Source organism: Bos indicus x Bos taurus, chromosome 10, assembly GCF_003369695.1.
Source record: "Bos indicus x Bos taurus breed Angus x Brahman F1 hybrid chromosome 10, Bos_hybrid_MaternalHap_v2.0, whole genome shotgun sequence".
Classification (NCBI taxonomy): domain Eukaryota; kingdom Metazoa; phylum Chordata; class Mammalia; order Artiodactyla; family Bovidae; genus Bos; species Bos indicus x Bos taurus.
In genome coordinates this window covers 77,840,863-77,867,561 of record NC_040085.1, presented here as the reverse complement: position 1 = coordinate 77,867,561, position 26,699 = coordinate 77,840,863, and the positions used below count along the sequence as shown (strand labels likewise).

The window sequence follows — 26,699 nt, the reverse complement described above, 5'->3', positions numbered from 1 at the left end:
TATACCGCTCTGTCCGAGGGCTCATGGGAGTCACAATAATGACAGTGACATCAATGAGAGTAATAGCTACCATTTGCCAAGCACCTACTGTGCGCCAGGCACCTGACTCCATGCTCTGCATGACTCCCCCGCCGCCAAGTTGGCAGATGGTCGTTCTGACACACACAAGTGGATCTTATGTAGGTGTTTGCAGGCTGAGCTCTGTGCTTGCATTTCTCCATGATCACGGACATTGTGGAGGACAGCGCCTTTGCTAGGCCATCAGAGGACCAGTGGGTCCTGGCCTCCCCCCTGGGCAGATTCTGCCCCGGCTTCAGACACAACTGAGACCTGGCCCCGGGGGCCCGGCCACACCCAGGACTCCCAGCCTGAATCCCCCAGCTCCCACGTGGGGCTGTCAGAGGGGAGGATCCCAAGGGCCCCCAAGTTCACCGCCACATTTATTTTAAGTAAGACACGCGGGGACACACCAAGGAGTGAGGGGCTGCAACAGAATAAATTACGAAATAATCAAAAATTTTAAAAGATGGTCAGGACCTTCAGGGCCGTTAAACCACAAGCTCTTTCATCGACATCAGTGCCTCCTCCGGTATTGGATCCTCAAGACGGTTGACGGGAGAGGGGGCAGCCGCCAGTGCCTTGTGGTGACCCCTTTGAAGGTGGCCTCAAAGGGGGTTGGAAGAACGTGAAGTGCTGCGATCCACGAGGTGGCTCAGTGCTGACTGTGATTTGGGGGGGCGGGGGCGTGGTGTGAGGGCAGCCCGGTTCGGCTCCTTACACGCGGTGGCCGCAGCGATGGGGCAGGCGGGAGGCAGCTGGGACACAGTGGTGTGACTGGGGCGGGCGCCGCGGGTGCACCACAGGCGGTGGGTTGTAATACTGAATGTGCTTGGGGGCGGCGGGTCCTCTCGAGTTCGAGTTTGCTGGAAGGTGTGATCCTCCAGACAGCGGGGAGGAGTATGATAGAATGGAACCTCAGGGGACAGTCACGGCAGGAGCCCAGCCGGGCGCTCTCCCCAGAACACGGGAGGGACTGGGGCCTCCTACAGAGCGAGGCGTTGGCGCACGACTGTACAAGGAGAGGGGTTTGTAAACAGGGGCCTCTGCCCCTCAGACCCCAGCCTCCGAGGGCTCTCGCTGGCCTCCCTCTGGTTCACGCTCCGCGTCTCCCCACCGTGGCCCCGCCCTCACGCCTTCTCCTTCACAGTGACCAAATCTCCCCGCAGGGATGCTCTGTCCGCGGACGTGGAGCGCCGCCGGCTGCCCGCGTGGTCCTCGGGCCCGGGCCCTGCGGCGGGGACCGTCAGGAGGACTGCATCAGGCCGGTGAGGCGCTTGCCCGCCAGTGACTTTCCCTGCAGAGACAGCGACAGAGGGCACCACAGGCACGCACGCACGCACGCACACACGCACAGGACAGACACAGAGAGCCAGACAGGTGGGTTAATTGTTGCATGAGCCACGGAGGCTAAACCACTTAGCTCACCAACCCCTCTGATCTCCAGGTTTGGGAGCCTTAACCACAGACAGTTGGACAACCAGCACTCAGGGGGCCAGGTTAGAGGGTGAGGGTGTGCTGTTGGTCCTCTTTTGAGTGTGTGGGGATTTTACTTTCCCCAGCCAGGGATTTCAACCCTTGGAGTATCTCTTAATGCCTGTGAGCTGCCTCTGAACTTGATTTAATCCAAGTGAGGAAGGAAAGGTTGGCCCAGGGGACTAGTAAAACCCAGGGGTCAGATTGACCCAAGCAGACGATGGCTAAGGATCTGGGTGACTTGGAACTAACGAATTAACTAGTCTGAAGAAGAAAGAAGGAATTCTATTTGAAACACAGGATTGAGCTCTCCTTGGACCCCTTCTTTAAAAATTTTTTTAAAATTTATTTTTATTTGGCTGTGCTGGGTCTTGGTTGCAGTATGTGGAATCTATTAATAGTTCCCTGACCAGGGATTGAACCTGGGCTCCCTGCATTGGGAGCATGGACGCTTAGCTACCAGACCCTAGGAAAGCCCCTGATCCTTTTTTTTTTTAATCGAAACTTTATTTTTTACTTATTTTGGCTGTACTATGCAGTTTGTAGGATTTTAGTTCCCTGACCAGGGATTGAATGCAGCCCCCCCCCCCCCCCCACCACCTTTCCTCAGTGGAACCACGGAGTCCTAATCCCTGGATCCCCAAGGAATTCCCTCTCCGTGGGACCTCTTGATGACCAGTTCTGGGACTGGGAAGGTCTGGGGGTATCCGCCAAGGTTTGGGGCCTGGGCTACAGGACACAGGGCAACGCGCTCCTATGTTGGTCTCCATCTATGTTACTCAGAGGCTGACTTTGATGACTCCACTTCAGGAAGTCTTACCAGCCCTTCACTTACAAACTACATAGCCGTTCTTGTTCTTTTGGGAAGGAAAAAAAAAAGACTTACTGTACGTGGGGCATAGAGGCCTCCTGTGAGAGGCCAGTTGTCCACATGCCCAGAAGGAGGCAGCTGAGGAGCCTCTGATGTGGGGCTGGACACCAGGAGGACAACGAGCAAGGCTCAGTCCCCTGCTTGTTTCCCGGCCATAGTCTGAACCCATCCCCTGCTCACTCTCCACTGAAATCCATAGCGTTAGAGAGGGGTCTAGACGAGAGTATGGCTGGACCTAAGCAAATGGATTGTTGTGTCTGAGAAAGCACTCAGAACTCATCTTATTATTGACAGTGGGTCAGCGACACCAGCGCCATCTGCGAGGGTAGCACGCGCTCGCCCGTCAGCATGTGCTGCAGCGTTTGGCAGCGTGAGGTTGCAAGGGCCGGCAATTCCTCATGTTCATTTCCAAGTGGGATGTGAGGGCTCGTCTTGTTTACTGGGCTTGGCTACATGTCCGCTGGATGTAATTAGAAAAAATTGATCAGGTTTGTGAAGCCTGGTAGGGTACTCAATAAACCTGCTGATTGATGAATTGACCGATAATGGGCATTTCCAACAAACGAACAATACGAGCTGTGAGTTTGCTGGACACAAGACAATGTGTCATCTGGCTAAGCTCTCCACAGAAGGACGTGCCAGCTTGACTTTGAGAATTCCGATGGCATGGATGGGAGCTTGTCCAGAAATGGAAACACCCTCAGGCACAGTTGGACAGTCTGCATCTACCTCCCCTTTGCTCTGTTTTCCCCCCTTTCACTCCTCATTTTTGCTCGTTGGACAGCACTTTTCATTTTTTTTCCTCCTCTGTCTTAACACACACGCACACACACACACACACAATCTCCCCATCAGCAACCTTATCTGAATCTTCAGATACACTAAACTTAGCCTGCAGCCGGATACATTTATACTGGGCTAAAGGATTTTTAAAATCAGATTAAAAAAAAAAATCTTAGAGGGTTTCAAGTGCCAGTTCTTGCAAATCACTAAAAGAAGGATGGCTCCTCCTCTGTGTGCAGTGGGTTAGGTACAACAATAGCTTATAGGTGGCAGAGGCTGATCTGCGAGGACTCCCTCTAGCCTGGTTCTAAGCACACATGTAGCAGAGACTTTTTTGACTGCCCTTTCTTACACGGAGTTGGAGGCATTTCTCATCCAGGTGGTCACCTGGGACTGTGGCTTCTCCGTGCAGGCCTGAAGGCAGGTGCGTGCGTGTCTGCTCAGTCGCTCAGTCATGTCTGACTCTGTGCGACCCCATGGACTGTAGCCCGCCAGGCTCCTATGTTCTTGGGATTTTCCAGGCAAGAATACTGGAGCAGGTTGCTATTTTCTCCTCCAGGGGATCTTCCTGACTCAGGGATTGAAACCATGTCTCCTGTGTCTCCTGCATTGCAGGTGGATTCTTAACTGCTGAGCCATCAGGGAAGCTCCCCTGAAGACAGGAAGCACAGGGAAATAGGGACTGATGAGTCCAGAGGTCTCCAGTCCGGGGGGCTCTACCAAACCTCCCCTAGTCCCTTTCACCCTTGTCCATCCTTGCTTACAGGAAATGCACAAAGGAAGGTCACTTTCCTCTTGGGTACTGCTCACTGCTGTGGAATCCACACACCAAATACCAGCTCCTCCCTTCCCTTTCCATCCCTCCTCCAACAGGGCCACACATTACGTATCGAGTACTCAAATATATATGTTGTAGGTCTGCCATACAATGGCCTTCATGGCTCTGATTTACCTGGTGGCTGTGAACAAAAGGAATCACTAAAGCTTCTGAATTATAACAGTCTGTTGCCAGTGGGTACGGTAAAAGCCCAGAGACAAAGAAGGTAAGGTTTACCAGGCATCCGAACCCTCATTACAGCTTCATTCTCATTAGTGAGGTCATTTTGGCTGGAAAGGGGGCTGTGGCTGAGAGAGGTTAGAGATTCTGTTTCTGGATGACTGTGTGTCTGTCTGTTGGAGGTGAATTTAGCCCTGAGGATCCCTACCCTCCACACCTCCCTGTTCTGTAGAGCTGGCTGGGCTGGGAGGCGCTAATTAATCTCTTCCTGCCTAAGTCCTGGAGCTCAGCCTCGCAGCTCTGACTCCAAAGACCTGTGGCCAGCCCATCCCTCCTTCCCCTCCTCTCCCCCAGCTGCTTCCAGGGCTCGGGGCTTCACGGGTGAGGGGTGGGGTGCAGATGACCAGCCTGGAGAATGTTCCCAACCTCTAGCCATCCAGGTGGTGCTCCTTGGCATTTTTTGCCTCCCTTGCCTGCTCTTGCACCTGTGCATTTACCAAATGCCAGTTCTGCTGCTAAAGGAGGTCGTGAGCGTTCAGGGCGGTCCAGGGGCAGCCCAGCCCAACTGCAATCTGTTCACTAGGCAGTGACCTCGCGGGTGAGGCTGGAAGGTGGTTACTCATGCAGGACGCAGGCAAGGCTACATGCCTGCCTTCCGGCTTGGGGGAAAGAAATCCTGCAATCACCCTGGCTCAGCAGCTGCCTCTCTTCTGAAGAGCTGAGGTTCTTATAATTTTCAGGGATCAAAGTGAAATCTGACAGCAGAGGTGTTCAGAGATGAGCTGCTTCAAGGTCTGTGCTGCTATGGGCTTGCTGGGAGCTCCCAGCTACCTTCACTGCCCAGAGAGAGAGAAGAGTTCCCGCCCTGCACCATCTAGGGCTCTTTCCTCCCTCCTATTCACCCCCATCCTCCAGTTTGGATGGGTTTGCAGGAGACACTGAGGGAGGGGAGCAGTCATTCTGCCTCTGCCTGGCATTTTGCATAGTTACAGGGGGAAGGCGTTTTTTTCAGGGTGTGAATGTGTGCTGTTCCTCAATGCTGGTCAGTTGGGAATGGATCACGGTGCCAGGAAACTGCTACCAGCTCAGCCTGAGGCCTTGGCGTAGTTGAGTGAAGCAGCTGAAGATGGTTGAAAATGCTATTAGCCGGCAGCCTTTGTCCAAGTGAAAAAATATACGGTGATTAAGAACTGAGCTGCAGAAGGTACATTTCAGAGACACCAAAGCTTTGCATTCAGACAAAGCGCTTTTCACCTTCGAGACATTTGGCTAAGTTTAATCCAATAGAATTTGGGATCCTTCAATTTCATGGACCACGGGCTCAGGACTGGGATCACAAACACCCACACACATTCAATTCCCAGCCTCCTCGCTTACTAATCATTTCAGCTCTGCAGCCATCTTGATGGCTAGAAGCCTGGAAGAAGGTGGTCATGGAATCCTTTGTTTCTAAAAGGAAATGCACAAAAGGAAGAGCTCCCTTTTGTATGGTGCTTCAGTAAAAATCAACATGCTGCTTGACATGCCGTGGCTCTGTGCATTGCACGTCCCTGTATTAATCAACAAAGCATGCATCGTCACCATTACCAAGAGCTTCACCACTCACTTACCTGGGAGACAGGTGCTAACCTCTTTGACTGGGAGAAGGGCTGTGGCTCAGAGGGTAGCCCTGGGGGGTCAGATGGCACACTGGGGACAGAGGAGCCAAGCACTGGCAGCTCAGGGGCAGGACCTTTTGCAGCACTAAGAAAGTGGAGACATCTGAGCTGCTGATGAGATTTTCTTGCTGATTTGTCCAGATGACCTAAGACCACAGTTACAGATTGCAAGCCCACTAAATCCAAACCCAGGCTACAAGGGGGATGGAAATCAACCACGGTCGTCTCTAGGGCAGAGGGATGTAATTGACTGAAAAGGGGCATGAGGGAACTTTCTAGGGTGATGGGATGTAGGTTACACTGGTACATACATTTGTTAAATTCATTGAACCATACATTTCAGATCTATTGATTTTGCCACATGTAATTATGCCTCAAAAGAAAAAAAAGATTAAAACTAATCCATCTATCACATCTCTGCTTTGAAACTCTCCACCCCTTACTCTTTTTCAGTTGCTGTCCCAGCAACCTTGCCTTTTGGCTGAATTCAAAGCTTCCCACTCCGGTATGGGGGAAACCCAGATTCCTCTGCTTGAGGAACTAGAACTTGCAATAGAACTAATTTGGAACATGATTTCTATTCTCCATCGATCCTAGCCGATCACCTTGTGGTGACACACAGACATTTTTCATCCCTGCTAATGAAAAATGGTGTTTTGCTGAATAGGGCTTATGAGGTGACCTCAGCAGGCAAGACGTAGGAGGCCCCAGAGATAAGCTGTCCTTTCAAGGAGACTGAAAGTTTACCTATGAGTAGTTGATGCTCAAGTCCATAAACGAGGAGTGTGTGTGGAGTCACAGGTCTGTAGGGGACTCACTGGGGAGAGCGGTCAGCCCCTGACTAAGAGCTGGGTAGAAAGGAGAGGTCCTGCTTGCGTTTATCAGGAGGTGGAGGCCAAGGACCTGCCCGACTTCCTAGGTGACTTCCCTGGAGCTTGGTCACCCTGGTGCCCCTTCTCCATTGAGCAAGGCAAAAGGGATGATTTCAAAAGGAAATGTAAGGAATTCTGCGGCATCTCCTTTCTCGATGATGGTTAAAATTGGGGCGAGAGTGCCATTTGCTCGGGATAGTTTAGGGCTGAGAAGCTTTGTCGGGGGATTGTGGGAAAATCCACATGTGATAGAGAATCCTTTGAAAACACTTTGACTCTCCTCTTCCATCATCAGCAAGATGGGCAGATGAAGTGGGAACTAGCCAACGGTTACCCACAGCTGATCCATGGCAGAGCTAGGCTGGAGCAGCACCTGGGGAAGAGAGGTTGCTTCTGGCTTTCTCACTCTTTGAGGGGATGGGAGTGGGGTGGGGCTGGGGAGGGGGAGGGGCAGGCCCCCTGTGGCAAGATCCTCTCCTGGGGTCTGTGTTACTCCTGGGTCCTTGCTAAGCTTTCTGATCTCTCTCAGGAGCTGAAGGGCATTTTATTTGGTTTTAAGATATTTTCTTCATTCAACTGTTTAAAAATCAGATACCACAAATATAAAACAACAAGTCCCCAAATCAAAAGATAGGTTGAAACTGAATTAATTAAAAAAAAAAAACCTCACTGGATAAAGAATTAATACACAATGTGCATGCATGTTAAGTCGCTTCAGTCATGTCCAACTCTTTGTGACCCTATGGACTATAGCCCACCAGGCTCCTCTGTCCATGGGATTCTCCAGCAGGTATACTGGAGTGGGTCACCATGTCCTCCTCCAGGGGATCTTCCTGACTCAGGGACCGAACCTCATTTCTTATATCTCCTGCTTTGGCAGACAAGTTCTTTACCACTAGCACCGCACATTAAACCTATTTAAAAAGTAAGGAATATGGTCAAAATAAAAACAATGGATTCTTCTGTAACAGCCCACCATCTTATGTACAGTAATATAAATAAGTAGTCACATTTTCTCATGTCAACGGTGGGTCTGTGGACTCACGCATGCTGAAAGCAATTCCCACAAAATGTTCCTGGAACAATTACCAGGTTCAGACACCTCACTCTACTCCGTATTGGCAACTAGCAGTGCTTTATTTTTTAACTTATTTTTTTAAATTTAGCAACTATGAGTTGCCAGCCCTCCTGTCTGAACTAAATGTGAGAGGACCAACCTCTATGTCCTACCTCCCAGGGACTTTCTGTTTGAATTTTTTATTCTTGCACGGGTGGCATTGCTCCCTCCTTTTTCAAGTGCCCCCCTATTGTACTCGCCCAGACCTTGATGGTAGCAGCATGGGGACGGTCCCCTTACAAGAGACACAGGTTAGCTGTCAAGGACAGTTACCCACGGCCATCCATTGATCAAACATTGAGCAGCTGTTGTGTGTCAAGTGCGCTCTGCCTTTGACAGACACCTGCGCCCATGTCCACAGCATCCTTGCCAGTTAGGTCTCCCTTTAACACCTGCTGGACACATGAGGTTGAGCTACTAGCCTGAACATATACAGCTGGTCAGTGGCCTTGATGGCTCATCCACCGTCTCCTTGGTACATGACCATCACTCTCAAGGAAGGGGACAGGTGGGAATGCTCAGGACTAGGGACTCCTCCAGGCCCGCCCATACCAGGTCACCTCTCTGGGCAGGCCAAGGTGATTTTCTCAGCCTCACTGAGAAAGAAGCTTCAGCTCTTGGGCATAAACTTGAGATTATCCAGGACATTTCTGCTCTGCCTGACGGGCTTCCCTTTGACTTTGGCTGCTGGACTAAGCTGAGGCACAGCTCACTGCTGCTTGGTGCTCATGGATTTAAAGTGGTGGCTGCTGGACAGGCCAGTGAGGCTGCCACTTCTATTTGTGACCTTGTGTTACAGGTGCTGATGCCCCTGGGATCTCCATAGCAACAGTCCTGGGAGGAGAAAGGCAGGTGTGATGTTCACCTTTCCTAAGGAAGGGCAGGCAGATGCTTCACTCCAGTTAGAACCAAATCCCCGCAGCAGGCTGGCTGGGGGAAGCCCTTCCTAGCTGCTGTTCCTGCGCTCCTGACTCCTGTCCCCTCATCACGCTCATCGCCTCTGGGGCTCTTTTGCAAAGTTCGACCTCTACCTGTTAGTTTTGGTGGGTGATGGGAGAACTTCCTCCACAGTCCCCATCTGTGCAGGGACAAATCAGCCACTGGACAGGCACGAGGGATGCCGAGAGTGACAGGGGCTCAGCAGCTGTGCCCGACATGGGTGGCACGATGCCCAGGCACAGACTCCCCAGCCTCCTGTCCAAGTTGTGCATTTCCACTTTCCCTGCTGCGTTTTTCTCTGTAGGCAGGAGAAATCCCCTCTCTCAGTACTGGATCTCTTATCTCCTTCCTCTAGCTCTGACTGAATAACCCCGGTGCTCTTTCTATAAGCAGCCTGCCCCAAGTTCTCGGTGGACGCAGGGGTGGAGCAGAGGCGGCTACTCTGTTCACAAGGCCCCTCAATAGCATGCCTTCCTGTAGTTGGTTCTGGGCTTGCCTCTTCCTCTCCTCCTCCTCCTTAAATGTACTTTGGCATCTCTGCGTTGGTTCACTCCAAGGTAGGCAAGGGCCAAAAGACTCAAGGAACAGGGACATGGCTCAGTTGCAATTGGCAACAACTTGACTCTACTTTTTTCCCAACTAGGAAGTTCAAGTGACCCAACTACGGCCACAGGGGAGAGCGCTGCTGAAGCTTAGTGGATGAGACAGCAGGGGGGTCACTGGCTGGGCAGTGCGTTTGATTCTTCTCAGGACCCATGAGGACATCAAGGGCACCCCACCCTCCTAAGGGCATGTCTCATCTCCTGTGAACACATTCACGCAGAACACATCCATGGGTTGGGGTCCTTGGTTAAGCCAGCTGCCAAGGCAGGGTTTCGAAGGCAGAGGTGGTCAACATGCTGACTGTCTCCCACCGCCCCAAAGCATCATCTTTCTGGGGATGTCCAGGTTCTTTTAGAAGCATATGCAAAGAGGGCTGACTCATTTCTCTCTCCTCCTTATTATTAGGAATGCAGTTAGGTGGGCATTTATCAGACAGATATTCCTAATCTGAAAAAGTACAACAGGGGACAGGTCAAGCAGCATTTTTCAAGACATCTCTGGGTTGATGGAATTCCTAGCCACCGGGAACCTTCTTACTTCCCTCTGAACCCCTTTCACATGTCCCTGCAATGCTGGACAGGTGATGAGTTGGTTCCTTAGCCCTCTTCTCCTCTGGTGGTCTAGCAGGTAGAAAGGTAAGATTTTCCGGTTTCCTACAGGACTTGGCCCTGGGCCACAGATGAAGAGTAATGGGAGCTGTAAGGTGGGGACTAAGCTTAAGGATGCTGCTGTTGGATTTAAAAGCATCTTCAAAGGTAGTGGGCATTTCTGCTAGGGGCCCAGGAATGAGTGGCAGGATCAGCACCCAAAGACATTATTTGAACATTGCCTTTGGGACAACAGACGCATCTCCCTGCCACTTCTGGAGCCCTTGGCTTCTTGCTTCTCAGGAAGAAAAAACAAAAACAAAACAAAAAACTATAGTGTAAAAAAAAAAAAAGGGAACATCAAAAAAAGGATGCTGCTAACTGTCCATGGAACTAGGGCGTGAGAACAGGAGGGGTGGGTGGAGATGAGGCCATGGACACACAGATCATCTCTTCTGGTTTGGGGAGCACCTTCTGTTGCAGAAGGCCCCCAAGGAAGGTTAGAGCGTGCGGACGCCGGGATCACTCACCCACTGCTGGAAGGAAGCCGCCTCGGGGGTGAAATGCAGCGGCCATTCTGACTCTGCGCCAGCAGCACTAGGCAATTGTGTTTTTAGGAAGGGAAGTGAAGAACAACTTATCCAGCTGAAACCGTGAAGACCAGTGGCTTTAGGGGAGCCCCTGCCCAGACGCGCACCCAGCAGCAGCAGCAGCAGCAGCAGCAGCAGCAGCGGGCAGGCGGTCCCCCCGCGGAGGCACAGGCAGGTGTGCCGCGTGTGTGCTGCACACACCATACACTGGACACGGAAGCGTGCAGCGGCCAGGCAGCACATGCACTGGTGTACGCAGCCGTGCACACGCCCATGTGCGTGTTTACACCACAGGCACTTACAAGAGCGTCTCGTGCAAGGTTCATAAGCAACCACGTGTTTGGCTGTAGAGCTTTACCTCAGACTCCTAAGATGCCCATCTAAAGCATTTACCTTAAGAGACATCTATAAACCCGATTTTCCTCAGGACAAAGCCATTTGTGTCAGAGGAAATGGCTTCTGTGCTTCTGTTCCTGTCCATACTACAAGTAGGGGGAGTGTGCTCCCCAGGGGGCTGGTTTACGAGGGATTTCAAGGCATCCCTGGATTTCAAAGCCACTTGGTCCTAACTCCTCCGACAACCCCTCTTTGTAGTACAGCACTTAAAAAAGAGAAGCCTCTGTTTATCTGGCAGAGGAAACAACCACGCACGGGAGGCTGCGTGGCTCAGGGCGGCTCCAGCCAGGCAGCGAGCGGCGAGGTGAGGGTTTCTGGGAATGAGGCTCTGCCATGTAGGGCGCCTCCTCTGGAGAACTGGAGTTCACGCTCTGCTAGGGGAGAACTAGCTTTGGTCTGGGTCTGGAAGCAGGAGGCTTCTTAGGGTCCTGCACCTCAGGGGACGGGAGCAAATGCCAGATCCTGGCAACATAGGCAGTGCTTCCCTGGTGGCCCTCCCCATGTCCTGGCACCATGCTGCTGCAAGCCCCGGAGTCCTACAGCTTCTTGGGAAGAGCAAAGGGGCCCTGGGAAATAGACCACAGGGCAGAAGCCGGTCTGCTTGGTACCACAGTCCCTCCGTTCTGAGGCAAAGCAGAGAAACCAGCTCTCTGAGTTGACTTTAAAAATAAGACAGTAATAATAGCTACCATTTATTGAGTAGGGTCACGAGCTGGTTGCTCTAATAAATGGATGTGCTTTGCACATACTGTCGTATTTGAGATATCTGTGTCCCCATCCTCAACTGCTAAATAAATACAGTAATACCTACTTTGCAGAACACTGTTGGAAATCAGATAAAGAATAAGAGCTAAGCGTGGGCTGCAGGTAACATCATCATAATAGAAAATAATAACAATACAAAGAGTTATGCTCAAGCTTATATACTGCAAACACTATGCTAAGCATCTTATGTATTTTTTCCCTCCTCATCACTTACTCTCTCTCTTTTTTTTTTTTTTAATTTGGCCACTGCCTATATAGCATGTGGGACCTTAATTCTCCAACTAGGGATCAAACTCACACCCCCTGCATTGGAAGGCTGAGCCTTAACCACTGAACCACCGGGGAAGTCCTTGATCATTTCCTCTTATCTCCCTTTTACAAGGTGTGGAAACCTAGGCTTGGAGGTGCTGCCTGAGTCACAGAGTTAAGTGGTGGAGCTGGAGGAGAACCTAAGTCCCTCTCAGGCCAAGATCTGCACGACACGGATGCCAACACTGTGAGCACCCAAGACACGGCAGCTGTTTTTGCCATGCCCTCATTTAGTGACGGGCTTCCCTGGTGGCTCAGACGGTAAAGCGTCTGCCTGCAATGCGGGAGACACGGGTTCGATTCCTGGGTCCGGAAGATCCCCTGGAGAAGGAAATGGCAATCCAATCCAGCACTCTTGCCTGGAAAATCCCATGGACGGAGGAGCCTGATAGGCTATAGACCGTGGTGTCGCAAAGCGTCGGACACGACTGAGAGACTTCACTTTCATTTAGTGACAACATCCACCCCAGGCAGCAGGCGTCACTGTACCCCTTGGGCAAGTGAGCAACTTGCCTGGGGTCTTATCCCAACTCCAGGTGGAGAAATAGAATTCAACTGGGCCTGCCCAACCCCCAGCTCGAGCCCACTCTCCACATTCTGGTGGGCACTAAAGGGACGTTGTTCTCGGGGGCAGAGCTAGTAGGTCATCTTCAGTAGGGGATGAGAATGCAGTTGGGGGAGATATCAATGCCAGGTTTTCAACAGCGTTTAACCCCAGATGGTTCGTGCTACTCAGTCATGTCCCAGATAGCCAACTACCAGCTGGCTAAAGAGCTGTGCGATGGTTCAGGGCAGTCAGCTCTCAGGGGACAGTTGGAGCCTCTCAAAAGAGACTCCTGTCAGGGCAAGATGCACCTTGCTGGGTAGTTCTCCACACAGTCCTGGGGAGGATGGAAATAAAGGGGACTCAGATATCACACCTGTACAAAGCTGTTGAAGGGCAAGCTGGGGATTCTGGTGGCCACCCTGTCTCTCCCCCACCCCTACCACATGCCTTCCTGGTGATTCTTCTCCTAACATCCTGCAAATCTAGAAACAGTTCAGCAAAGCTGTGATTGAGGGCCAGTAAATAATGGGCTCTGAAGCTGTCATTACCAAGGAAACCATCCTTGAGGATATGACCACAGGATGGTGACCCCTGTCAAATGCTAAAGGTTGGATCCTTTACATATTTAGAACCTTCCACCATTGTCGAGGACAGAGAATCCACCAGCAGTTCCCCTTTACTTTTTGCTGCAGCTCCTAAGGTTTGATTGAGTTTTGTGTCAACTGCTCCATGTCTATTTCCCAACTTAACCTGCTATGATGTAAATGCCAGGTCCTCCATCCTTACTTGACAGTCCATCTTTTTCCATTAGGGGTGGGGATTCAGATGCACCATGCTCTTGGTGTAAATGAGAAAGGCCAGGGGGCAGGGAGTAAAACCATTCTCCAGCCCTGTGAAAAAGTACAGTCACGCTCCCCACTCTGGATCTCCATATCTCTCTCTCCCCTACCTCTGATATCCAGGCATTAATCACCCACAATAGAGTTTTAAAGGCCTGTTATGAGGGGACACGGGAGAAGGAAATGGCAACCCACTCCAGTATTCTTGCCTGGAGAATCCTGTGGACAGAGGAGCCTGGAGGGCTGCTGTCCATAGGGCCCCACGGAGTTGGACACGACTGAAGCGACTTAGCCTGCATGCATGCATTGGAGAAGGAAACGGCAACCCACTCCAGTGTTCTTGCCTGGAGAATCCCAGGGACGGGGGAGCCTGGTGGGCTGCCGTCTATGGGGTCGAGCAGAGTCGGACACGACTGACGAGACTTAGCAGCAGCAGCAGCATGAGGGGACATAGTAACAATCAACTCTGACTGGGCTTTCTTTAGCTTCAAAGTGCATCTTATTAAAACTTCGCTGACTTTATTGGCATCGCCATGTTTAATGAGAGGCCTCAAAGAATTTGAAAGCAAAAGATGAGGAGAGGAAAACACCATAAGCTGTAATCACCATAATTATACAATTCCATGATGAGGTGGAAAGCAGCCTTGGCAAAGCCTGGGAGAGGAGGGAGTGTCATTTGCAATCAGGTTGGTCCTCAGGACAGTGGGAAAGAATGTGACGGGATAGCCCGTCCCTTCCCCGAGTTGGGCTGAAGATGAGTCCTTATGGCGGGGCCCAGGAGGAGGGGCCCATGAGCATAATTCCCCTTGCTCTAAGGTCTCAGGGGCGTGTTCTGCTCTTGGCCTGGCTGAGAAAGGTGGCTGCCAATTTGTCCACTGGAACCAGCAAGTCCCATCCGGTAAAGGTGACCGGCTCGATCTTCTTTTCTGCTCTCAACAAAACACCCTTTCTGGATGGGGATGATGTCAGGCCAAGCTTTCTCCAGTGCAGAGCCAGGGAACCCACCGGCTGTGCTCAGCCTCCCTGAGCCCATGGGTACGAGTGTCCTCCGCTCACTAATCTCCTCCCAGGCATTTGGGGAGAGAGCCTTGTTGCCCAGGGCTCAAGTGATTGGCTTAAACAACCAAAAACAAAAGGCAAGGATGACGTTGCCTTGCTTGAATTGCAATTGCTTGAGTTGCAATTGCTTGAAGGACAGCAATTCCACTTCTTGACAGTGGTCTTGCTCTGACTTTACCATAATCTAGCTTTAGCTTTTCCTTCGAGGTAGAGTCAAACCTGACTCCTCTGGATCCTTCTTCTCCAGTCTCAGCAAACTCACTCCATTTGATCTGTTCTCCTTTCCCATAGTTTATTTATAAACCTATGATAACATGCAATGTTTCACAAATATTTAATGCATCTGAGGATTCTCCTTGGAGGAGGTGGGTAGAATCCAGTATAGAACCTGCTCTACAATATCCCTGGCCATTCAACATCTGACTGTTTCCAGGGAGCTCCCTGTTCCTTGAGGTGACATATTCCACCCCTGGAAAGTTGATACTGTTAGAATATTAGTAGAGTGACCCTGCCCATGTCTTCTATCCATTTGTTCTAGCTCTGTCTGAAACAATCCAGAACTGCCCACTCGCTCTGAGAGACAAACACACAGATAGTTCCTGATGGAGTCTGAATCTCCTTGCATGCGTGCTAAGTCGCTTCAGTTGCGTCTGACTCTTTGTGACTGTAGCCCACCAGGCTCCTCTGTCCACAGCATTTCCCAGGCAAGAGTACTGGAGTGAGTTGCCATGCCCTTCTCCAGGGGATCTTCCCCACCCAGGGATCGAATCTGCGTCTCTTATTTCTCCTGCATTGGCAGGCAGGTTCTTTACCACTAGTGCCAGGGCAGGACATGTTTATCTACTTCAGTTTCATCTGACTGGGCTTCCAGAGTCCCTAGCTATTCTTTTTTAATTGTCTCTAGTTTGTTGAAGTTCCTGATAAAATAAGAGAGCTTGGAAACACGATTCAACACAGTCTAGAGCAACACAGAGAACAATGGAGCACTTCTGACCATTCCACTTTGTTATTACAACCTAAAGATACTTAAAAAAGTGACTGCCTCACACTTTTACTTCTATCAAGCTTGCAGTCAACTAGAACCCCCAGAGTTTTTAAAACTTGAATTACAGTGAAGGCTAGGAATGTCATCCTGTAGTTGTGAGACTGAATTTTTTTTTTAACATAAATTTTATCTGGTTAAATTATACCTGGTTGTTTGGACCCATCATTCCACCTGAAGGAGATGGTCTTAACATGGCAGACCATACTACCTGTCAAATGAGCACTACCTTCTAGGTGTGCATCTTTGAATATGACTGGCATGTTTGTCTCTTCATCTGAGTCATCAAAAAGGATGTTGGACTAGACAGGGCTGTGGCTGGACCCTTGCGGCCACAATCAGAAACTGCATGTCCCATGGACATAGATCTATAAATTCACCAGCCATTTGGACACTGGCACTGCCGGGGTAGCTATACACTCTCCACCCCGTCCTACCATCCCATCCCTTGAAGTGAAGTGAAGTCCCTCAGTCGTGTCCAACTTTTTGCGACCCCATGGATTGTAGCCTACCATGCTCCTCCACCCATGGGATTTTCCAGGCAAGAGTACTGGAGTGGATTGCCATTTCCTTCTCGAACCCAGGTCTCCTGCATTGTAGGCAGACGCTTTACCGTCTGAGCCACTCCCATCCCTTGGGGAGCCCAAAAACAAACACTCCAGGGTCTTTCTCTCCTAGGCCTTCGGGTAATATCACTGAACTGAAGATCCCACTGCTCCAAGCTCTTTTCAGCTCCCCTGTGGTGTCCCAGTTAGCATTCTGCCTCATAGCAACATTTTAGGGATTGTTCCTTCCTATGGATTTGTATCCTGCCTTTCTTCCAGAATACCGCGCTTCCCAGTTAGAACCAAAGTGCTCATTTGCTCCTTCAAACAGGGAAGACTCCCACGTTGCTTTTCATCAGGAGCTCATTTTGGAGGAATGCCACGGCCATCTTACTTCTCAGCCTTTGAAGTCCTTAGACCTTGAGCACTCTGACTTCCAACCCTCTGGTTTGGACACAAGCAGAATTGGGTCTCTTCTCCCTGACCTTGACATTGGCAGTCTGGTCCGCTTCCTGCTGCTGCTGCTGCTAAGTCGCTTCAGTCATTTCCGACTCTGTGCAACCCCATAGACAGCAGCCCACCAGGCTCCGCCGTCCCTGGGATTCTCCAGGCAAGAATACTGGAGTGGGTTGCCCTTTCCTTCTCCAATGCATGAAAGTGAAAAGTGAAAGTGAAGTCACTCAGTCGTGTCTGACTCTTAGCGACCCCACGGACTGAAGCCCGCCAGGCTCCTCCATCCATGGGAGTTTCCAGGCAAGAGTACTGGAGTGGGGTGCCATTGCCTTCTCCGGGTCTGCTTCCTAGATTCCTGCTATTCCAAAGCCTGGCCAGCGCCCGGAGGTTTCTCTCCTGCCCCTTGTGTGATGCCACATCTCCCCTGGCAGGTCCAAGGCAGATTCTGTCCTGGGCAGAAACGGGCATCCCGTCCCCCACTCAGGCCTGCCCTCCCTGCTGCTCATCCTGCCAAGCGCCCTGCCGTCGGTCACCTTCACCCTCTGCCTTCTCACTGGACAGATTGGAGCCCTGGGCTGTCCTCGCGTGGCTGCCTGGGGACAGGTGCCAGAAATCTGACTTCACAAGTGACAAGGAACAGGCTGAAATCCCACAACCCCATCAGCCGCTTCTCAAGTGGGAGCTCCTTCTAGAAGGACGTCTTTCCTGAGTTGGTGGGGGGTTGAGGGGAGGTGGTAGGAAGGCTCTGTTACGGCAAAGGGCTGCAGGTCAGCTCCCGAAATAGCTTCCCGCTTGGCGCATCCATCCCCGGCTTGCCCCCAGCCTGCCTTGCGGGAGACTGGCAGGGCTGCGATTTGGATCGGAATCAGTGGCTGTAAACACACAGCTGTGCCTTTCTGCCTCACAGGAGTCTTTCACTTGACTGCTCGGCACATTGGGGTCTGGGGAAGGCAGGAGCTGGCTGGGTGGGGGAGAGTGAGGAGGAGGGAGCGGTTTTTGCAGTGCCGAGCTCTCCCCTGTGTCTGGGGGCTGAGTCACTGGTGCACTTTTGCTCGAGTGGGCACTCCGCAGGGAGAGGGTTTTTGGCTGCTTTTGGTTGACAGACGAACCATCAGCTACAATAGCTGGGGGCTCCTCCTTCCCAGAGGAGTGGCAGGGTCTAGGGCTGGGTTTCTCAAAAATGACCACCTCTGACCTTTTTGATAAATAAAAGTCTCCCCGTTCCCCAGGGTTTCAGAAAGACCTTCTCCAGGGCCCTCATGGAGAACCATTTTATCTCTTTGTCGCCTCTGTATCCTGCCAGCCAAACTGATTCAGCCATCTTAACATTTTATCGTTGGTTTGCAAAAATCAGACTTTTACATTTTCTTTTTCTAGCTACAAAACTAAAAGAGTAAACATGCTTTTTCAAACTTCACTTGGACCCAAGATGGAGACAGAGGAATAGAGACTGGAAGAGACTTAACCTACGGCTGACTGTGACCAGGATAACACGCCCTCTTGTGACCTCTTTTTGAGCATCTCTGAGAGGACAGTGGCGAGCCAGCCCAGAGGTCTCCAGGGACCCAGAAGGGGTGGTTGCAGGAGGGCAGCGGCGTGACGCTGAGGTCCCCCGATGCTCACACTTCATTTTTTCCCATGCCCTTGCCCCATGCCCAGGGTGACGTGGCAGTACCCGCATGGGGCCCACCTTTTTGCCCAACTGATCTCACCCCACCTCCCAACACACACCCAGCTGGGCATCCGTCCCAGAAGGGTGGGCACTGCAGCACTGGTGTGGTTGACAGGATGTGCGGTGCTTAACCTGCTCTTTGCAACTTCTCTCTCCCTGCCGTCCAGGCGTCACGGTGCGGAATGAGCCCCAAACAATGGAGGGATGGGGCCTGTGGGGTCAGGGGGCTGCGGCACTCAGTTCTGCCAGTGTTGATCCTCAAATCCTTGTCAAAGGATTTTAAATGGACACCGAACTCAGTTCTCTCCTTGGTTTAATTCCCAGCCTCCAGGGTGGGCAGCCACTTTTCGGGCAGGCTCCTCTCTCATCTGGGGGATGATTAGCACAACTCGAAAATCGCAGGACAGAGAGAAGCACAGACCAATAGAACGTCCCAGCTTCAAAGGGTCCTAGAGATGATTCAGTCCATGCCATTGTACACAGGACAAAACCAGGGACCAGAGAGGGCTAGCGATGGGCCTGAGGTCACACTGCTAGCAGGCTGAGGCTGGAAGCAGGAGTCACCCTTGGCACGGCTCTGCACAGTTTCCCAGAGTCCTAGGGGAAGTCCTCACTTCCTAGGAGAGACCAGTTCATGCTTTCCCTCCCAAGCACAGCTGTGAAATTCACCTCCATCTCTAGGCAGACCCGGGTCTCACTGCTGCTCGATCACAGGGTTCTGAGATCCGATGGGAACAGGCTGGCACTATATAGCCTGTGACCCTGACATCCCAACGGGGCCCAAGGACTGTGTGCAATCAAGAGCAACTCTAAAGATTTTTAGCTGACCGTTCCTTGTTGAAAGGATCTGTTCGACTGAGGTCAAGGCCCTCTAGGGCTCTGCTGTCTAGGTGTTTGAGAGCTCATTTCAGCAGAGCCCAAGGCTCTGCCCCGACAGGCTGAGGGGGAGGGAAAGCCGCTTCCAGGTGGGGAGAAGGCACTGCTGTGTGTGGGTGGGTGGAGGGGGTGGGCTGATCACCCTGGCTGCCTGCCCTCTGCCTTGCTTGGAGGGCCTCAGCCTTCCACTTCCGGTTCAACACCTGGGCCTGGGGCTGGGGGTTTCTGCGTGCAGAGCTGCCCAGAAGGTGGGGGGGGAGGTTACTCTCAAGAGCTTTTCCTTGGCTTCTGGGCGGGGCGGGGGCAAAGGGAGATGGAAGGCGGGTGACAGCTGGCTCCTAGGGCTTCCTGGTCTCCATCTGACTTCCCCGCTGCATTCCTTGGCAGGCAGGACTGAAAGGCTTGTCATGGAGATGCCGCTTGGTGCATGCCAAGGCTCCCTCAGCTCCCGGCCCTTGCTGTTTCAATTCCTAGGAGCACCTTGGCAAAGACCAACTGTGATGTTTTCTTAGGAGAAGGATGAACACCTGGTTCTCATCTCTGCTCTCCTCTGAGGCCTCCAGCACCAGCTGTTCCTTTGTCCATCTTGGGAGCCTGAGGCTACAGCCGATGAGGCTCTCAAGAGGACAGTTGGGGCTTCAGCTGAGCACCCAGGCAAAGGTGTCCAGGGAGGCTGATGCCACCGTCCCTTGGGGCTGCCACTTCTAAGTTAAGTGCTGTCCCTTGTACAAAGATGCGGAGGACTTTTTCTATCTTCTCCTCCTCAGAGTTCCTCCTCTGGAGTTCTCACCAGATGGCTTCAGCCACCACCCGAAGAGGAATAATCCAGTTGCTGCTGTTGAGTCTTGGCTAATGGCCCTTTGCTACTTCTTGCCTTCCTCCCACACATCCTTCTGTCCTCTGTGTCCAAGTTGGCCCTTGCTTTGCAGTAGACCGTGAAGGAATGAGCACGCCCAAGAGAGAGCAGTGGAATGGACAGTCTTTCCCCTCTGGCCCCCTTCACACCCTCGAGGTCACCTGTTGACTGCAAAACCAGGGAGATGGCAGAGAGTGGCAGGCTGGTTGGTCCTGAGCAGTGCGAAGTGGTCTTCAGTTAGAGACTGAAGGGACTTCCAACCAGAGAGTCTGAGGAGGAGATGGAAGGCAATGCAAACACAGTCTACAGAAGCTTCCTATTATGGCTTTCATATTTTATAGCCATTGTGAAAGGACGCTTCCCAGTGCACAGAGCTGGAGGAAAGAGGCTCCGTTCATCTGATCTGAGGCCATGTCTGAGCAGCCCCCCACCCCCTCACTTTAAGAACCTGCTATGTGTCACAGCTCTTCCCGGGCCCAGGGCTCTTGTGACCAGGGCCCCCCTGTATGATGGTGTGAGTCATCCACTGTACAAGGGCAGATGAGGGTTGAGAAGGGGCTGAAATCCAGCTGCACTTTGCTTGGCCAGCTGGGCGTCTGTGGGGTTGGGCCCATCAGAAGGATCCTGTTTTCTGCTCTGGATAAAGATGCACTATGGGCTGGCTGCACCATGCCATGGACTTTGAATGATATTTGCTTCTGAACTTGGGCTGGCCCTATCAAAAAGCAGGCCTTTATGCCAGCTCTATGGCTCTGGGTGGCCAAAGTACACAGTGCCTTGGCACAGCATAACCCCTATTTGCTACTTGCTACTCCAGTTCTGCATGACTCAGAATGAAGCTTCCATTAAAAGGAGCCGTGTGAAAAACAATGCCTCTGCTGGGGATCGTAAGGCTCCTTCTGCACTCAAACTAGCATGGCTCCAGCAGCTTCTATGAACCATACTGAACTCCCTTCTAGGATTCTATGTCAAAGAGGGCCTCTGTGGCCTTCCACAGATAATCCCTCCATATCATGATATAGGAGTCTTAGAAAGAACAATTTGCTTTCTCCAAATGTTCCTCCTTTACTAAGGAAAGAAAGAGTACTGCATGGGAGAAATGTTGGACCCAGATTCAGTCTTGATAAGAAGTTAGCCGACCAAGATAATGAACGATCTGGATCAACATTTCCTGTCACCAGTTAGTCCTGAATGGCAGCTGGCCTCACATCCCTGGTCCAAGGACTGCCCAGCTTCTCTCCCTCATTTTCCCATGACGTGGATGGTCTTTCTTCATGTATTTCCCAGGACCATTATTGCTATTGTACTAGCCTTTCATTGGGTTTTACAGTTTACAGTATACAGAAGATGAAATATTCATGTAGACCTTCTTTCAAAGAAATCAAGCACTTTATGTATATTAGATCCAGAAAATGGCTATCAAATTGCAAGACATATTGGCTGACTAGTTAATTTTGTTTGATTAGAATACTGGGCTGTGAAAATGACATTCTTAAGCCTCAAGTATTCTGAGAGTTGCTACTGCTCTAGAGCTGTGGGTCATTTCCTCAAACTCAGCCTCATCTGGTTACCCCAGGTGGTGTTATCCCAAGATCACAAGGAGGATGGATGGATCGAAACAAGTCCATCTCTATTTCTACTACTGGAAACAAAAAATCAGAATGCATGACCCTTTAGAGTCTTTATAGAAAAATAACAGGCAACTTAGGAATGTTTTGGTTTGGAAGGTTGGGCTTTCTCTCATATAGATTCTAAAAATCTCAGGAGCTTAGGAGATTTTTCTCCTTCAGCTGGCCCTGAAAACATCTCTCTAAGTTCTCCCAGGTGTACACTTCAAATGCTTGGAAGGTGTCTGGTGCTTTCTCATTCCAAACACTTTGTTAACAGACCTTGGAGAACCACTGAACCAACACCACTTCTGGGAAGAAGGGACGTCAATAAATGCTCCTCGCGGAGCTGCATCGAGATCATGTTTGCTCTCCCAACACCCACTTCTCATGAAAAGCAGCCTAGCGAGATCTGGATGCCTCATCTGAGGACCAGGCTTCTTCTCACAGCCTCAGCCCACGTGGTCAACCTGAAGGGCCTGCCCAGGGTTGCAGGAGTTTTGCTTTCTCCATAATATACTCTGGGCTTGTCAACAAAATCCCTGACCTCCACTTGCAGCCTCCAGGCCTCAGAAGAGAGGGAGCAATGAGTTCCCATCACTCTCTATCAGCCATCAGGGGTGGAGGGACTCCCACGGCCTTGCCTCCAACAGCCCGTGGCAGCTTCTTGGTGCATGAAGCTGTATGGCTGCGGCAAACCAGCCATGAAGACAGACAGGGGATCACAGGCCTGACATTCTGCAAGTTCTGATTTCTCATGAGGAAAGACCATAGAGAGAGAAGACCAAAGAAGAGATGGGATGAGCACCCATATTGTAATTGCCACCTACTTGAGTTGCTGTGAAGCTGACATCTAGCAAATTCAAAACTGTTTACATTTGGTTAAGATGCATCTAGCTATGCCAGGTAAACGACCAGGTTGCTGTCCACCCAGAATTCTTAGAATTTATGTTAAAAGGATAAAATAAAGATACTAATCACACAGTAGTCAGGTTTACAAGGACTCTCCCCTGCAACAGAGGGAGGAAAAAGGCAAGTTAGCATCAGTGGGTTTCTACACTTTGGGAAGTGAAATTTGACAAATTCTATGCATGGGATGCTGGCTCCCTGGCTGCTCGCTGGTTCCACGTGAACAGTGCAAGTTGGGCTGTAGGAGCTCAGAAGCTGGTTTCAGGAAAGAAGGGGACTGGCTACTTCCCGTAGGGACTGGCTAAACCCTATACCTCAGTCTTACAGAGTATGTGTGCATGCTGTTGCTTCAGTGTCTGACTCTTTGTGACCCTATGGACTGTAGCCCGCCAAGCTCCTCTGTCCATGGGATTCTCCAGGCAAGAATACTGGAGTGGGTTGCCATGCCTTCCTCCAGGGGATCTTTCCAAGCCAGGGATGGAACCTGCCAATGCCTCTTGCATTGGTAGGCGAGTTCTTTACCACTAGAGCCACCTGGGAAGCCCAATCTGAGAACATTACAGAAAAAGGAGATGAGTCTGTGCTTGACTGCAGACCACAGTTCAGAATCTGCACCGGTCACCACGGGGATGATCTCCCCACCACGGCCACGCCACCCCCTGGCTACTGCCCTGTCACGCTATGCAAAGGAGGCTAACAAGGGGCTGTCAGGGACATGGGAACTCATGCAGAGGCCACCAACACACACATACACGCACACGCACACACGCCAGCTGGACCTCACCGCCAGAACCCATGCAGCACGGCCGCCTCCTGCACACACAAAAGCCACCGGCACAGCAGCAGCAGCTAGCCTCCCGCACCCGCGTGGCTGCCAGAGTCCCAGAGGGAAATTTGGATTTTTTTTTTTATGAGCTACAGTTCTGAGCCAATTTATTTCATGGTCCAGCTAGATGGCCTTCTCCCTGGGCTGCTGCAGAAGGTGCATCCACCGAGCAGCCCCAAGGGTGGGGCAGGGGTGGTCCTTCCTTCTCGAAGCCCCCTTGCACAGGAGAGCAAATGTTGGGCCAGGGGCTGGGTGAGGCGGGGGAGGGCCGTGCACCCGTCTGCAGGGGGAGCTGCTGGGCCTTTTGTCTTTTGCAAACCGGTCCCTAGGAGAGAAGCCACCGACACTCACAGAAGACCATGGGTGGGTGTGCTGAGGGAAGAGCACTGGGCTCCCTCCCCTCCCGAAGGAAACGACAACCACCACCGAGAAAAACGGAAAGAAAGCCAAAAAACCAAAGAAAACCAGCTGAACTTACCACACTGCGAGTGAACTTTTCTAAGGAAGTTCTACGACCTTGCTCACTTTCTGGCTTTAGGGAAAAAAAAGATAGGGAGAAAAATACAGAAAAAAAAAAAATTCTTCAGATAACACATGGATTCTAAACAGCAGCAGCCGCAGCTAATGAACCAAAACAAAAGCAAAACAGGGCGGAGGAAAAAAAAAAAACAAAAAAAAACAGGAAGAGAGAAGCAGCCAGAGCTGTATGCAGGAGTCAGTGGGAGAGACAAGAAACAGAAGCCCAGGAGAGATGGGGCTGCCTCCTCAGAGCAGCAAGGGGAGAGGGGTGTTTGCTTCTAGAAGAGTCATTCATCTTGCTTCTGGGCTGGAGTGGGAGCCACCGAGCTGGGAGCCAGGCCCTTGGGAACAGTTGGGCGATGCCTGATCATTGCTTTCAAAGAGCCAAGCCCCCGTGCAGGGAACAACTGGAGGCCTCAACTGGGGACACAGTCCAGACCAGCTCCCAGGGCCAGTGGGGTGTCGGGAGGGATGCTACTGAGATGTCAGGAAATGGCCGTGCGCAAGGCGAGGTCATCAAGTCCTCCTTGAGTCTGGGTTAGGACTTTCTCTGAGATCTTCCAGTCAGAAAGTTTGCTAACTTCCAGGACATCCTTGAGGCCCCCTAAGGACGCTCTTTCTGTATCCTGAGATCGAGGAGGCTGTCTCTGCCCATGTCTTTTGCAACCCCAGAGGTCTCGGGTCTCAGAAGGAGTATTCTGGACAGAAAATACTCTTCCGGTACCTGGGCAGGTGACTCCTTCCAAGGTTTACTCATAGCAGGCGGCAGATGACAGGCAGCTCAGGAGCCTCCTGGGGAGTCTCAGCTGAGGGCACCCCCTCCCTGCCACCCCAACTCCCCCCACAATACACAGAGAAGGAAGGGGAGCAAAGCCCTGCTTACTCCCCAGGCCAGGCAGCTCTCCTCTATGGAGAAGGGGGCGTGGCATGTATCTGACCCTTTCCCCAGGTTTCCTGCTTTTCCAAGGGGGGAGGAATTACATCCCAAATACCTGCTAGTTTTTCCTAGAGCCCAGTTCCGGGGTCCTGAATCCATGCCTGGGAAATCTGGAGAGTACACACACTCACATGGACACACTCACAGACACACACTCTTACATGGACACCATACTCAGACACACAAAACACACACTCACAGACACATACACTCCCATGGACACACATACTCAGACACACACCCTCATACGCACACACACACTCACAGACACACACAGAGCAAATAATGGAAGTTAGAGAGCTGAAGAAGCAGCTGGGGGTCTGTGGGTCTGCAGGATGTGCTGGAAGCCGAGGGGGCAAAAGGCAGTCACTGCGTGTCACTGGGGACAAGGTCAGACGGCTTCCTTGCCATCATGTGCTATCCCCTAGGCTGGCTGCTGAAGACAGAGAGGATACTGCAGGAGGAGAGTGCGACACGAACGACACACAGCAGCAGAGCCAGGCTGGTCTTTGTCCTTCAGACACGGCACTGAAGGATATGTGCTGGGCTTGGCACCGTACCCAGTCTGCACTCGGGGATGGCAGCACTCAGCTTCAATCCAGTGGGCAACCTGGGGGCCATCCATGTGGCTCAAATCAGGCCGGTCCTAGGTCCCAAAGCTGGAATTCTGTGCCTGTCCTTCTCATGCCCTGGCTATCGAGTGGCTACTCACAGAGAGGGACCATCAGCCTGACTCATTTGGTTTCCTCTACCTTGCAGAGGCCCTTGGAGCTGCCCTGGAAAATCATACTTAAGCCTCCTGGCTATGCTTATTCCCTCAGTCGTGTCTGACTCTTTGAGACCCCATGGACTATAGCCTACCAGGCTCCTCTGTCCATGGGATTCTCTAGGCAAGAATACTGGAGTGGGATGCCATTTCTTCTCCAGGGGATCTTCCTACCCCAGGGATTGAACCCAAGTCTCCCACGCTGCAGGTGGATTCTTTACCGTCTGAGCCACCAGGGAAGCTGGAGGGGTCCTGGGGGGTCCTCAAATTGTCCTGGAGGGGTCCTCAAATTGTCCTGAGGGGTCCTCCAAGCCCAGCTCACCTGTCCCCTGAGGACTTGGCTCATCAGAATGACTAAGATAGTTGGATAGAGGACGGATTAGGGAGGAAGGATTGGCAGGCTGTGCCCCCACGGTGCATCAGGGGGCTTTGTGAGCAGAAAAGTGAGGCCGCTTTACAGCCCGCCTCTTAGCTGGGACTATGGCTCACATCCCTTCATGACCTGGACGTGTCAATCTCATGGTGAGCCCACCCCTGGTAACAGAAGACACTCTGGGTCTACCTGGAAGTGCTGAGCTACAACTCCAGTCTATGCCTGGAGCTCAGGGGGAAACAGAAGAAAATGTAGGCTTGTTACTGTTTTTAGAAACATCTACCCCCTGAATATTGAAAGGGCATCGGCTTCGACAAGAGCTTTCAACTGCCAAGGACACCCCTTGAGCGGGCTGAGACGAAAATTCTAATAAATTTCATTGGTGACATGTCACAGGCAGGCCATCTGTTCCTGCCTCACTTGAGTGACCTCCTCTGTGAAGCTTTTCTTGTACAGGAGGACTTGAGGACACAGGAACCTCAGTCCCACTCCTTGCGCAGCGGTGTGTTTTCCCTTTGCACTCAGACTCACAAGGAGACTGAACGGCCTCTGGCTTCTTCTGTGTGTGTGGACATGCATGTGGACAGGCCCAGGTGACCCCAACTGCGGGAGCCCACAATTTTCCCACACTGGGATTGGTTCAGGGTCTCGAGCTGCAGGAAATAAGGAACACTCACTTTGACCTTCTCCCCTGAGATCTGGGCTGCCGATACTAAAAGTCTTTACCTTTCTTGAAAAACTAGGTATCAGAACCATTATTTGGGGGGATGTCAGCCCGCTCTATCAGGGCCCCTCCACCTCCACCCTCCTGCCAGGGAGTGGCTGGAGGCTGGGCTTCACGTTGTCCATCAGA

General features: G+C 51.7%; 1 protein-coding gene across 10 annotated transcripts in view; it reads right to left on the bottom strand.

Annotated features, from left to right (window-relative positions):
• Nucleotides 1-422: 422 nt before the first annotated feature.
• RGS6 (regulator of G protein signaling 6) overlaps nt 423-26,699 on the bottom strand; it is a 609,909-nt gene continuing 583,632 nt past the window's right edge. For 2 of the 10 annotated variants that reach the window (XM_027552324.1, XM_027552325.1), the window contains 3 exons: nt 23,730-23,783; nt 10,491-10,557; nt 423-1,354 (listed from right to left, as the gene is read on the bottom strand). In XM_027552324.1, coding sequence (XP_027408125.1) covers nt 1,188-1,354; nt 10,491-10,557; nt 23,730-23,783 — 288 coding nt within the window. In that variant the 3' untranslated portion in view covers nt 423-1,187. Of the gene's footprint in view, nt 1,355-10,490; nt 10,558-16,778; nt 20,179-23,729; nt 23,784-26,699 lie in introns of those variants that run through there. The other 8 variants (XM_027552323.1, XM_027552322.1, XM_027552326.1 and 5 more) reach the window with 7 other exon arrangements.